The 14,670-nt window shown below is 36.4% G+C and overlaps 1 protein-coding gene across 1 annotated transcript in view; it reads left to right on the forward strand.

Annotated features, from left to right (window-relative positions):
* Window positions 1-14,670, forward strand: part of SLC9B2 (solute carrier family 9, subfamily B (NHA2, cation proton antiporter 2), member 2) — a 60,673-nt gene that overhangs the window by 14,685 nt on the left and 31,318 nt on the right. Inside the window, exons 2-4 of the mRNA XM_012655377.1 lie at window positions 3,319-3,453; window positions 4,545-4,725; window positions 11,600-11,770. Coding sequence (XP_012510831.1) covers window positions 3,364-3,453; window positions 4,545-4,725; window positions 11,600-11,770 — 442 coding nt within the window. The 5' untranslated portion in view covers window positions 3,319-3,363. The remainder of the gene's footprint in view (window positions 1-3,318; window positions 3,454-4,544; window positions 4,726-11,599; window positions 11,771-14,670) is intronic.

Genomic DNA, 14,670 nt, shown 5'->3' on the forward strand with positions numbered 1-14,670 from the left:
TGTCAGCTTTGCCAAAGATTAGATTACCATATGCGGATGGTTTCACCTCTGGATTCTCAGTCCTGTTTAGAGGTCAATGTCTCTGTTCTTGTGCCAGTACCATGCTGTTTTAGTTACTATAGCCTGGTAGTATAGCTTGAAGTCTGGTAGACTGATACCTCCCAGTTTGTTCTTTTTATTTAAGATTGCTTTGGCTATATGAGGTCTTTTCTGGTTCCATACAAAGCATAGAATTATTTTTTTCTAGTTCTGTAAAGAATGATGATGGGACTCTGATAGGGATTGCATTAATTCTGTAGATCACTTTAGGTAGTATGGACATTTTAACAATATTGATTCTACCTATCCATGAGCAAGGTAGGTTTTTCCATCTGTTTACATCTTCTGAAATTTCTTCTTTTAGTGTTTCATAGTTCTCCCTGTCTATGTCTCTCACATCTTTTGTTAAATATATTCCTAGATATTTAATTGTCTTTGAAGCTATTGTAAAAGGTATTACGTTTTTGATTTGAATTTCGGCTTGACTGTTATTGGCGTATATGAGTGCCTCAGATTTGTGTGTATTGATTTTGTATCCTGAGACTTTACTGAATTCATTTATCAATTCTAGGAGTCTCTTGGATGAATCCTTGGGGTTTTCTAGATATAGTATCATATCATTGGCAAAGAGCGAGAATTTGATCTCATCTGCCCCCATTTGGACTCCCTTGATGCCCCTCTCTTGCCTAATTGCCATGATGAGGATTTCAAGCACTATGTTGAATAGAAGTGGAGATAAGGGGCAACCTTGTCTGGTTCCAGTTCTAAGGAGGAATGCTTTCAATTTTTCCCCATTTGATATGATATTAGCAGTGGGTTTGTCATAGATGGACTTGATAATTTTAAGAATTGAACCGCTTATGCCTATTTTGATGAGAGTTTTTATCATAAATGTGTGTTGGACTTTGTCAAATGCTTTTTCCGCATCTGTTGAAAGAATCATATGGTGAAAAGCAAGAAGATTCTTAGAGAGTTATGGTAATCTGGGAGAAGGAATATGAGTGGCTAACAGTAACCAACACTCCTGAATGCTTGCCATGTGCATAGTTATAACTGTTCTTGTCACCATTTCGTGGATAAGAAATTCATCACAAAGAGGGTAAGCAATGGTGTGTGGCGGAGCTGGATTTTGGAACCAGGTGTGTCCAAGTCCGGAGCCAGCAGATCTCGTCACCATGAGACTAGGGTTCTCTTCAGAAGGTGAAGACCCGGTGCCATGGTGTGGGATGTGCTATCCTGACTCTCTGGCCTGACCTCCCGTTACTCTCAGCCTCCTACCTCCGGCTGCAGCAAAGCTCCCTTTATCCTCCGCTGGCTATTATGCCTCCTTGCTTTTAAGATGAGTGTTCTCCGAGCCCAACATTTTCCTGTCAAAATGACTTTCTTTCTCATTAGCAGTCTAAATTTTGGAGCAAGATTTTTAAATTTAAAAATTATATATACACATACACACATATATCATTAAATAAACATATTTATTATAAATCATATATAACAAAAACTAAACTGAAGGGTTTTTTTGTTTTGTTTTTTTAGAGACAGGGTCTTGCTATGTCACGCAGCCTGGAGTGCGGTGGCATGATCATGGCTCGCTCTAAGCTTGAAGTTCTGGGCTCAAATGATCCTCCCACCTCAGCCTCCCGAGTAGGTGGGAGGTGCATGCCACCACACCTGGGTAATTTTTTTATTTTTTTATAGAGATGGAGTCCCACTATGTTGCCAAGGCTGAGCTTGACTGAACTCCTGGCCTCAAGTGATTCTCTTGCCTTGGACTCCCGAAGTGCTGGGATTACAGGCATGAGCCACTGTACCCAGTCTAAACTGAAGGTTTTTTAAGATGCCATCTGGTTGTCATTGTGTTTTGTAAGGAAGAAAAATGCTGGTGGTGGTGGAGGTGGTAGTAGTGCTGGAAAGATTTTGATGTTCTTTGCAATTTTAAATGCAAACTTTTTATCACTTTGTTGAACTGAGAAAATGATTGCTCGAAGCAGGGGTCCTATCTATGAAACAATTCATCCTTGTCTTTATGGCCCACTATAGTGCCTGGCACATATTAGGCACTCACATATGTGTTGCATTAAATTTTCCCTTTCTTTCATGTAATTTTTTCTTTGGTTCTACCACAGTTTGTAGTTTGTACCTCTATCATAATACTCATTGCACTTGTTGTATTAGGAATAAGTTTACTTACTAGTAAAAAGAAAAGTTGACTAAAATAAGGGTTTAAACAATTACCTCGAAACTTGGCAGGCCAAGACTGATGGAGCAACTCGAGGATGTCATCAAGGAATCAGCTTCCCCTGTCTCACTTATCTGCTATCCTAAGCATAGGACTTTTTTTCTCATGGTTGAAAGATGGCTGCCGGCCCTCCAGACATGGTATCTACATTCAAGGAAGGAGAAAAGGAAATATTAGGGGGCCAAGAGTAGAAAGTATGATCCTCTAAAGGCCTCCTCAGGGACTCCCACTTATGTCTCATGCATAGAAGTATGACATCTGGCCACCTCTAGCTGTAAAAGTGACTAGGAATTAGAGTATTGTATTTGGCTTGCAGCCTCTATGGCATGGAAAGCCATGGGAGAAGAGATTGAAGTAGGTGTTTATTGAGTTAACCTATCTGCCTTACAGGCGTTCTAATTACTTGGTATAATTTTACCTTTCTTGGTATACTGTAAATCTATGGAAGACAAAGAATGTGTTTTGGTAATCTTTGATTTGCCCACAATGACTAGCAAGCGACCACCATAGCCCTGATCGTAGTTTCTAAGACATTGTGGCTACTCAGTCAATGGTGTCATATTTTTTAACTTTACTTTAGAAATAAGAACCAGGCAGGAATTAGTGACTCTGGTTTCTTTGAAAATTATGGAATCCAGAGATTTCCCTTTAGTGACTCATCCCTCATACCAACATTGGAAAATTACCTGGAACCCTCCTGCTTCTTCAAGTTGGCCCATTAAAGAGGACAGTTTAATGGTGATATTGCATGGCATATTTTCAAGTATAACTCAAAAAACAGGATGGGAAAGAAATCATAAAAATGTGATTGGTCAACAAGGGCTTTTTTTTTTTTAAGAGAGGTAAAAAGGTAGATAAGAGTGAGGATAATATATTGGAATAAAACAAAGGATCAGCAATTGAAGGTTAAGAATAGTCTAATTGAAAATATTTTAGCCATTCAGAGTTCTAAGGAAAGAAATAATATAGTCCAAAATCTTTGAAATCCAAAGATTTTCAAATTGTTGGTCTATGTCTATATTGTTTCTCCTTCAAAACAGATCTTGTTCCTCTTCCCTCTGTCATCTTCTTCTTAATTATAAATCATGAGGGATGAAGACAAAGCAATTGAATGTGAAGATTCAGAACCATCCACAGCGATGAATCACGCAACCTCTGTGCATCAAGAAACACAGGTAAATCTGTAGTCAAATATCTATTAAATAACATCCCATTCATTTCTTTAAGGAAGCGATTGTATTTTCAAGCTATGATAGACTTGTGTTTTCATTCTCTACCTCTCAATTAACAATTCTCCCCATTCTTAATCCCCAAACTCATACAGTCCAGGGAAGGTGTGACTACCAGTTTTCCCAGCTAATGACATTACCAGCTGGCCTTATCTGAAACTGGAAAAATTGAAATGCTTTGTGTTCCTGGCCTAATCCCTAGAATGATTTTGGTTTCTTCCTTCTGTCTGTATTACTTAAATTCAAGTAGATGAATGAATGTGAATTGGTTTTAATCGCAGTTAGTTATCTTTTCCTGAACCACTTTGGTGTATGTGCCAACCATTGTCCTGAATTGTATGTTAAATATGCTGATTTTTAAACTCAGTATTACAAAACATAATGAAATTTTATGTCACACAAGCGTACTACAGGTTGAATGTACCTTATCCGAAATGCTTGGGAATGTACCTTATCCGAATGTACCTTATCCGAATGTACCTTATCCGAATGTACCTTATCCAAAGTGTTTCAGATTTCAGATTTTTTTGGATTTTGGAATATTTGCATATACATAATGAGATCTCTTAGGGATGGGACCCAAGTCTAAACGTGAAATTCATTTATTTATGTTTCATATACACCTTATACACGTAGCCTGAAGATAATTTTATACAATATTTTTAATAATTTTGTACATGAAACAAAGTTACATTTTGACTCTGACCAGTCACATGAGGTCTGGTGTGGAATGTTCCACTTGTGGTATCATGTTGCTGCTCAAAAAGTTTCAGATCTTGGAACATTTTGGATTGTGGATTTTCAGATTAGGGATGCTTAACCTGTACTAAAAATAGTGACCGTGCTAAATACTCCTGACATAGTTCTTGTTGCCAGCACTAGCTGAATAGCTAATAAGAAAATTCTGCATTTTCCTTATAAAGTATTATCCTTGATGTTAGTATGGAAATTTGAATTGTAATGCGATGACTCAGTAACTGTTAAATAGTGTTACAAATATACAGTTTTAAGGATTTTAAAAATTGCTTTAAATATAGGAGGAGACAATTATGAACCTCAAAGGTGAAGATGGAAAAGAACCAACAGAGGGAAGTAACCTATTGAATAGCAGTGAAAAAAAGCTACAAGAAACACCAACTGAATCAAATCACTCACAGAGACTGAGACAGACATTGGCTTGCCCTCCTCATGGTTTACTGGACAGAGTAATAACAAATGGTATGTAAATGGTAGGGATGGATTCAGAAAGAGAGGGTAAAGAAAATGTTTTAATGAGAGATTTCTAACTAATATGGTTTAAAGGACAAAAAGAAGTTTACTTAATTGCACATAAAAACTGCTAGGTGCACAATTCACGATGGTAGGTGGCTCTGCTCTACACATTCAAGGGCCCAGGCTGATAGGGTCTACCATCTTCAACCCAGCTTCCAGAATCACTGTGGTCTCCACCATTTAAGCCAGTGGGAAGGGAAAGGAACAGAGATCAAGGACTTTTTCCTTTATTATATCTGACTAATTTCACAGGATTACTTTAGGGCTATAGAAAGCACTACATACTGTTGGTTGTTATTACTGTGAATTCGTGCAACTAATATTTGAGCAAACCCAGCACCATTTATACTTCCAAATAAAACTTGTCATTTTATAAGTAAGGTGGTTGGTTTGCAATTCAGCTAATTTAATTTGTTTTAATTTAATTTAATTTAATTTTAAGTTTGAGACAAGGTCTCCTCTGTTGCCCAGACTAGAGTGCAGTGGAGTGATCATAGCTTGCTACAACCTCCAACTCCTGGGCTCAAGTGATCCTCCCGTACTGGCTGGGGCTAAGGTGCACATGACCACCCCCAGCTTGAACTCCTGGCCTCAAACGAGCCTCCGGCCTTGGCCTGCCAAAGTGCTGGGATTACAGGTGTGAGCCACTGTGCCAGTCTATTTGTTTTTTCTTTAAGAAGATATTATTCCTTTTTATAAGAGAGATTTAGAATTTTTGTTTTATTTTATTTTTATATTGGCAGATAAAATAGTATGTATTTCCCATGTACAACATGATGTTATAAAGTATATATACATTGGGAAATGACTAATTCTAGCCAATTAACATATGCATTACCTCACATAGTTATCATTGTTGTGGTGAGAACACTTTATATCCACTCTTTTAGCATTTTTCAAGAACACGGTTCTAATGATCCATAGCAAACTAGGGTTGAATATAGTTAGCAACCATATACTGTACACCACAAAGTAGCTAGAAGAGAGTATTTGAAGTGTAACCAACACATGGAAATGATAAATACTTAAGGTGATAGATCCCCAGATACCCTGACTTGATCATTATACATTCAGTGCATGTAAAAAATACATATGTAAAATGTATAAATATGTAAAATATTATATACCAATAAAAGAAAAAAGAATACAACATATTATTTAGTCACCATGTTGTACAACAGATTTTTGGAAATTATTCCTCCTGTCTAACTGAAATTTTGTATCCTTTGACCAACAACCCAAATTTGGGTTATATATTTGAGTGATGTATATATATATATCAAATATAAGGTCTACAGAGAGTAGCACCATGTCAAGGCATTGACCATTGTGCCCCTGATATTCCTTAAATGCCTGGAATCTAGCCACAATTTTTCACTTTCTTTTTTTTGTTGTTGCGAGACAGGGTCTAGCTCTGTTGCCTGGGCTAGAGTGCAGTGACATCATCATAACTCACTACAGCCTCAAACTTCTGGGCGCAGGTTGTCTTCCTGTCTAATCCTCCCAAATAGCTGGGACTATAGGCATGCACCACCATACCTGGCTGGATTTTTAAAAATTTTCTATAACGATGGGATCTCACTGTTGCCTAGGCTTGTCTCTAACTCCTGAGCTCAAGCGATCCTCCTTCCTCGACCTCCCAAAGTGCTGGGATTACAGGACTGAGCCTCCATGCCCAGCCCATGAGCACTTTTTAATTAATTAATTAATTTTAATTTCTAATTGACACAAAATTGTACATATTTTGGGGTAGAATGTGATGTTTCAATACATGTATACATTGTGTAATGATCAAATCAAAGTAATTAGCATATCTATCACCTCAAACATTAATCATTTCTTTGTGGTAAGAACATAGAAAATCATCTCTTCTAGTTGTTTTGAGATACAAAATGCCATACTGTCGACTATAGTCAACTACCGTGCAATAGGATACTGAACATATTCTTGCACTTTAATTATAACTTTGTACCCTTTGACCATCCTTTCTCCATAACCCCATCCCCTCTCATCCCCAGTCTCTGGGAACCATTGTTCTATTCACTATTTCTGTGAGATCAACTTCTTTAGATTCCACATGTGAGTGAAAACATACAGTATTTGCCTTTGTGTGCCTGACTTACCACACTTAGCATAATAATGTCCTCCGGGTTCATCCGTGTTGTTGCAAATAACAGGATTTTATTCTTTTTTATGGCTGAATAGTATTCCACTGTGTATATGTACCACATTTTCTTTGTTAATTCATTGGTGGACACTTAGGTTGAGTCCATATCTTGGCTATTGTGAATAGTGCTGCCATAAACATGGGAGTGAGATCTGATTTAATTTCCTTTTGCTATATACTCAGTATTAGGATTGCTCAATTATACAATAGTTGTATTTTTAATTTTTTGAAGAACCTCCATACTATTTTGCATAATGGCTGTACTAATTTATATTACCACCAACAGCATGTAAGGGTTCCCTTTTCTCTACATACCCACCAACCCTTGTTATCTTTTGTCTTTTTGATAATAGCCATTCTAACAGGTGTGAGGTGATATCTCACTGTGGTTTTAATTTGAATGTTGCTCATAAAAAATGTTGAACATTTTTGCATATATTTTTTGGCCATTCATATCCTCTCTTTTGAGAAATGTCTGTTCAGGTCCTTTGCCTATTTATTTTTAATTTTTTTTTCTTGTTCAAGCACAGATTGCTATCTTTGCCCATGTTTTAATCAGGTTATTTGTTGTCTTGGTATTGAGTTGTTTGAGTTTCTTATATATATTTTGGATATTAACTCCTTTTAAGATATATGGTTTGCATATATTTTCTCCTGTTCTATACATTGTCTCTTCACTTTGTTGATTGTTTCCTTTGCTGTGCAGAAGCGTTTTAGTTTGATGTAATCCCATTTGTCTATTTTTGTTTTTGTTGCCTGTACTTTTGGGGTCATTGCCCAGACCAATGTCACACAGTTTTTTTCCAGTGTTTTCTTCCAATAGTGTCATAGTTTTGGGTCTTACTATAAAGTCAGATTTAAAGATAATTTCAAAAATTTTGTCAAGGAATGATAGCATCATTGAAGTAAAAACATGGACCCCCACAGATGTTATGTTTACTGAAAAATGAGACTCAATTTTTATAGTTACATGTCATTTGTGAGCCCTGGAAGAGATTTTCACCACTTTCATCTGGGGCAACGAAAGCCAAGCATAGATTGTTATGCTTTAGACTCTAGATAGTTTTTAATGAAATCAAGTAAAGTTTGAACTAGCGTGGAGGAAAATCTCAAACTTTATTTAGAATACATAGAGAAAATCAGGTTCCAAAATATATACTAGATGATAAGGCAACAAAAAACTTAATACCTATTCTGTCCTTTTTATTATTTTTTAAAACTTTTATCATTCCAAATATAGCACATTTGTAATTAAAATACTTACAATAAAAGATACAGATTAATATAAGGGTAATAATGAATGATATGATTTTGAGGCTTATTTTTAAAAAATTTATAATCATTGTTCATAAAGCTACCTGAAAAATGGGGTTCACGGTAGATAAACACCTCATCATTTATTTTCCTGTACTTCTGTTCCTGAGGTTTATAAGACTACTTTTGTCCTATATTCCTTCCTGTGCTCATGTAAGTGTTCTTCTTAAAAAGTAAATCTTACCTGTGAAAATATGATTTTCCAAAATCATACATGAGAATAAATTATTAACTGATTTAAATGTGATTTAGAGAAACTTTATAACTATACATTTGCTCTGTATTTAATTGTATTTCAAGTATGGGAAAGAAAAGGAGAGTTAGAGATTTTTTAAAAAGTGATTTTGAAATGGGAAAATGAAAACTCTTAATTCTACCTTGCTGAGTTTACTATAAAGTTGGGTTTATGCTATGATAAAGTAGAATTTAGTAGCTGGCAAATCCTACTTTCCCATTCTGCCTCCAGTATTGCACGGCAATTTCACCCCTTATAGCCAACTGAAAAATACTGAAGGCCCCTTAGTTATTTCATTGCAATAGTATCATAAGCCTAGAAAATCTGAAATGATTCTATGACAGTTTAGAAAAAGGGACATCAAATTCAGTCTCTAGCAACGTGCTAGACAAAACTTTATGAACAATCCTGTCACTTAAAGAAAGGAAAACATCCAAAAAAGTTTAAAAATTTGTAAGCGTACCTTTGATCTGTCAAAAAGCAGGAAATCATTAGACACCAAAAACAAAGTGGGAGAGGTGAATAAGCACTCAAGCTGGCTTTCCCCCTGGAGGTTTCTGCCAAACCCGATGAACTTGAGATTGACTTGGAAAGCCCCGAGGCACAAGCTAAGCGAGAGCCGCCCCAGCTGGGAGAACGATGACAGGAGGATCATTCTTTCACCCACATGAAGTGGGAACCCCATGTGATGATAAATTGAGGTGAACTTGTGCTGCAGATGGGGCCTCTCACTAAACCTATTTCTCTCAACCGTGGCAGCTGGCTGGGGCAGGGGCGGAATCTGCACTAAAAATGTATAATTGCATCCTGATTTGTGCTCCAGTTTCACAGAAAAAAATCAGAAAATGTATCTAACATCTTCAGATGGTTCCAGATTGCAAGCTTCTGAGCACATGGTAGGAGCAAATTCAAATCCTATCTAGGAAAACTCGCATTCAATCTAAGGCTCCAACAAGCCCACAGATACAGTGCCAAGGAAGAGCTCACTATTGCAAAAAGCAAACTAAAAAGTCACAGCATGCGCAAGGAAACAGAAAACGGAGATTTCAGGAATGTATGGCATCAGAAAATAGAATGTAAAATATTTTTGATATACATAAAGAAGTTAAAGAGGAGGTAGCCAGTATGAGTATGAAATAAGTAATATTTAGAAAATGAACAGATCTGAATAAGAATCTTAAATTTCAAGAAATGAAAGATATAGTAAAGTAATTGAAATTAAAAACTCAACGGATAGATTAAGCAACAGATGAAGTGAAAAGAGAATTGGCGAAGTGGCAAATAGATCTGAACCGGTTCTCTAGAATCAATGCAGTATACACAGAGGTGAAAAGTAAGAAAACCAGGGTTAGCAACATGGAAACGGAGTTGACTGCCTAATCGTAGTTATAGAAACAGAGAATAGGGAAAATGGGGAAAAGGAAATATTTGAAGAAATAAAGGCTAAGAATGTTCCAGAACCGATTAAAAAAAGAAACCTCATAAATCCTAAGCAAAACAAAAGGAAGCCGCACCTAAACATATCATATTGAAACTGCAGAAAACCAAGAAAAAAATCTTTACAACAGTCAAAAAGAATTCCTTTAAAAAGCTGAAATTAGACTTCTCAACAGCAGCAATGAGAGGCAGAAAAACCAAGGAATAATATTTTCAAGGAACAGAGAGAAAATAACTCTCAACCTAGAATTTGAGGTAAACCTGAGGTATATATAGAAAAACTATCTTTTAAGAATGAGAATAAAGGTAATTCCAGACAATAAAACAAAGAATTTACTACCAACAGATCCCTGTGAGAAGTACAGCAGGCTCTGATAGACTATTTCCACACCATGAACCAGCTCGGATGCAACATCAATGGGGAACCGTGTCAGTACAAAGTCAAGTTTGCATTTTTGTGCAATTTTTCCTGGCACATTAATATTTTGTATCATTAAGCAATAGCAAGTGAAGGCAAAGCAGATTGAACCACCCCTCACCCGCCCAAGAAGGATCAGGCATATGCTTCTTACAACGGAAGATAAAGCCTTCCTCACGTGAGAGTCATGTAAAAGCTGGAATCCTGTGTAAGCGCCTTCCTTTCATGCAGTTAGTAGCTGGTTTAGGGCCTTCGAGGACTCTTAAACATTCCACAACATTAAGCAATCTGATGAAATTACACATGTGTATGTAGCAGCTGAGAGTATAGATTTAAAAATGCCAACGCTTTTCCCTTCATTTAAAAACTTTTTTTTTTTTTAATTAATGGAGTGGGCTACAATATGGATCAGATTCCTGTGCTCTCTATTGAAAGCACATGCCCTCGAGAATCTACGTCTTGAAGTGGGAAATGTGGTTTCAGGTTTAAGGCTGCAAAGGACGTCAGTGGAGATTTGACTGTGCTTTTATTAGCATTGCTTTTGTTAACAAGCATTGCTTTGGTCACGAGTTTTGCATTTTGAGTGGTCTGCCCCAACTCTGTTTTTCCCATGAGACTTTCTATTTTTACTTTACAAGTTTGGAGGATACAAGTTTTCAAACAGGGCAACATATTTCATATTCTAATAGAAATGCTCCTACTAAAGATGATAGCCGTAAGATGCCATAATGAATGATGATCAAAAAAAAAAAAGGTTTGTAGGTAATTCTAAATAAACATGGACTGCAAGAAGAAACAATAATGTTTAATTCAAGGCAGAAGAACTAAACTACTGGAATGTGGTTATAGTTCACGCAGTCGCATGTTCCTGTGAAGAGGGTGCAGACAGCTATTGTTTCTCTTTATAATGTTAAATCCTGATACTTTTGTGGTAAAATTACAAAGAAAAATAAGGGAATGGTAAAAAAAAATTCGAGATAATGTTTCTTTCTGGCAGCATGAAGGGAGCTGCGGAATGGATTGGGGAGGAACGCACAGGCAGAGTTAGAAGTACTGGTGAAGATCTGTTTTTTAAGGTGGCTGGTAATCGTGCAGTTGTTCATTTTACTGATGATCTTTACAAATTAAACATGATTATAAATATTTGTATATGCGTTCAATATTTGTTTTAAAAAGTTGTTTTTAGATTATGTCAGCACCTGCCTATGATAACTTGTTGATAGTAACTAGTTTTCCCGGTTTATTTCAGTTACCATCCTTGTTCTTCTGTGGGCTGTAGTTTGGTCAATTACTGGCAGCGAATGTCTTCCCGGAGGAAACCTCTTTGGAATCATAATCCTATTCTATTGTGCCGTCCTGGGAGGTAAACTTTTGAGGCTCATTAAGTTACCTACATTGCCTCCACTGCCTCCTCTTCTTGGTAAGTGCTAAACACTTCACGTTTTCTTCCAAGTAAGTCGTATTTTTAAAATAGTAGTTTGGAAAGCTTTGGGAAATAAAGGAAAACTGTTTCCATATTTGCAGTGTTGGAGCAAAAAGCTGGTTGTTAAATTTTGAGTTTTGTGAGCCAGTTGTTAAACATGACAATTAAAACAAACAAATTACATAAATTTACAATTAAATAACTTACATTAAAAACAAGAGCAATTTAATACTCAAAACTTATCACTTCCTGATTCTTTTTCTACATTTCTCCCTATGGAATGGTGCGCCACTGCCCTGCCTTCCCAGCTCCACGTCCGGTGACATCGTGTTGTTAGCTTAAGATTAGCCATGATAGAAGAATCTATAACAAAAAATCAGCAAATGCTACAAATCGGGGCTTGTTATATTGTAAGTTGCTCACATCATTGACAAAGAGTGAAGTTCTGACATATATTTTTATTGTTTCATTTTCATCTTACTCATTAGTATAAGCAAAAATATCAACTAACATTGATGGTGACACTACACTTGCTCGTCAGTGATGTGAGTGACTTCTTTGCTGAGTCAGATAGTAACCAAGCATTTATTTGTAGTCTGATTTTTGTCAAATCTTGGTTGAGCTACAACCGTAATTGGTTATGGACACAGAAGTTTGGCAAACAGGCAATGAAGCATTCTGTGAGAATCTATTGACTATATCGAATTTACAGTGAAGATTGTTATGTATTTGTAAACTGTGTGCTGCGCATTCTTTATGTCAGTAAAATTTACAATAAACATACGTACATATATAAAATGCATAGTTTTTTTTTGAGAGCCACTTGTTAAGCATTTACCAGCACACTGTTGGATATATTTAAAATATAATATCACAGTTGTTAAAAGACTTACCCAAAAATATTCTTCCAGAGGCAGTAAGAACTGCCCAAACAAGACATAGATGCAAATTAGTCTTCACACGAGGCATCATATTCATAATGTGTCTTTAAAGAACTCCATGTGACAAAATTTTAACTCTCCACAGGGCATTTATGTCCATTTCTAACAGATTTATTAATCACTCAGTTTTGTTAAAAACCATCTACCTTTTACACATGCATGTGTATTTGCATACATTTCCTGGACAAGCTTTTTTTCCTGTTAGCTGTATTTGTGAGAACAGTCAGGATTGGTTAACCTAGACCAAAATTATTTGCTTTTGAATTTGTGGTCAGCATTTAAAGCTAAATGTAAAAAAAAGTAGAATTATTTACATCTCCCTATGCACTATTTCACAATATCTTTTTAATTTTAGATAAAATTAAAGATATTCTACTTAATTCATACTATTTCTCATGTGTGCCTTTTGTTGTCTAAAGTTATTTAATTGAATTATTGTTAAAATGAATTATTTCTAAATATACCAATTTGCTATGATAAAGGGTTGGCAAACCAGTTCTTTTTATCAGTAACATATTAATTGGAACACACCCATGTTTATTCATTTACATATTGTTTATATTCACACTATACCGGCAGAGCTGAGAAATTGTAACACAGAACATATGGCCCACAAAGCCTAAAATATTCATCGTTTGGCCCTTTACAGAAAGTTTTTGCTCACCCTTTCATCTCAATTAGTGCCTCGCAGACTTTATTGTGTAGAGGATGACCTTACAAACTTATTAAAATGCAAATTCTAATTTGAGATTCTCCATTTCTAGTAAACTCCAAGACCACACTATAAAGTAGCAAGGTCATTAGTTCTAGAACCTGGCTGCACGTGGGAGTCTCCTGGGGGAGTGTTAAAAAAAGCTGATGCCTGGGTCTCACCTCAAAGAGACCGAATTAATTGGTATGGAATATGGCCCGGGCATCAGAATTTTTCAAAGCTCCCCAGGGGATTCTAATGTGCAACCTAAGTTGAAGACTTTTGAAGCAAATCATTATTGAAAAAATTTCCGTAATACAAATCAAGAAAAAAATAACTTGAGAGTAGATGAAATAAGATTGGCCATGTGTTGATAATTTCCATAATATTAATACAAACTTTAATAAATGACTAACACTCTTCTATCAAGGAAGGTGCTCTTTCCTCCACAACCAAGGCAGAGGCCCTCGTGGACTTAGAGGCAAGAAGGGGACACCTGCTAAATCAAAATCAAGTGGTCACACCCAAAGGATGGACATATTTGAAACTCGGACTTGCGAGGGGGCAAGGGCAACATACGTAACCTAAACATCTGTACCCCCATAATATGCTGAAATAAAAAAAAAAAAATCAAGTGGTCACATCACATCAACCCAGACCATTGGCAAAGGAAACAGTGTCCCAGGGAAATTCTTTCTGTGTTTATTTCAGGAATGAAAAATGCTCCCTCATGGCCCCCAAAACAACACAAAAATCCTCTTAAAATAGGTTTCAGTTCTTGTTATTGTTCCTTTTTTTTTTCTTTTTTTATTTCAGCATATTATGGAGTACAGATGTTTGGGTTACATATTTTGCCCTCACCCCCCTCCCCCCCCCAAGTCAGAGCTTCAAACTTGTCCATCCCACAGATGGTGCGCATTGCACTCGTTATATATGCATATACCCATCCCCTCCTCCCCCCTCCCACCTGCCCAACACCCAATAAATTTTATTCTTATATGATGCACTTAGGTGTTGATCAGTGAAACCAAATTGCTGGTGAGTACATGTGGTGCCTATTTTTCTATTCTTGGGATACTTCATTTAGTAGAATGGGTTCCAGCTCTCTCCAGGAGTATACAAGAGGTGCTAGATCACCATTGTTTCTTATAACTGAATAGTACTCCATGGTATACATACACCACATTTTATTAATCCACTCATGTATTGATGGGCACTTGGGTTGTTTCCACATCTTTGCAATTGTGAATTGTGCTGCTATGAAC

The sequence above is a fragment of the Propithecus coquereli genome, unplaced genomic scaffold, assembly GCF_000956105.1.
Source record: "Propithecus coquereli isolate 6110/MARCELLA unplaced genomic scaffold, Pcoq_1.0 Scaffold475, whole genome shotgun sequence".
NCBI classification, from domain to species: domain Eukaryota; kingdom Metazoa; phylum Chordata; class Mammalia; order Primates; family Indriidae; genus Propithecus; species Propithecus coquereli.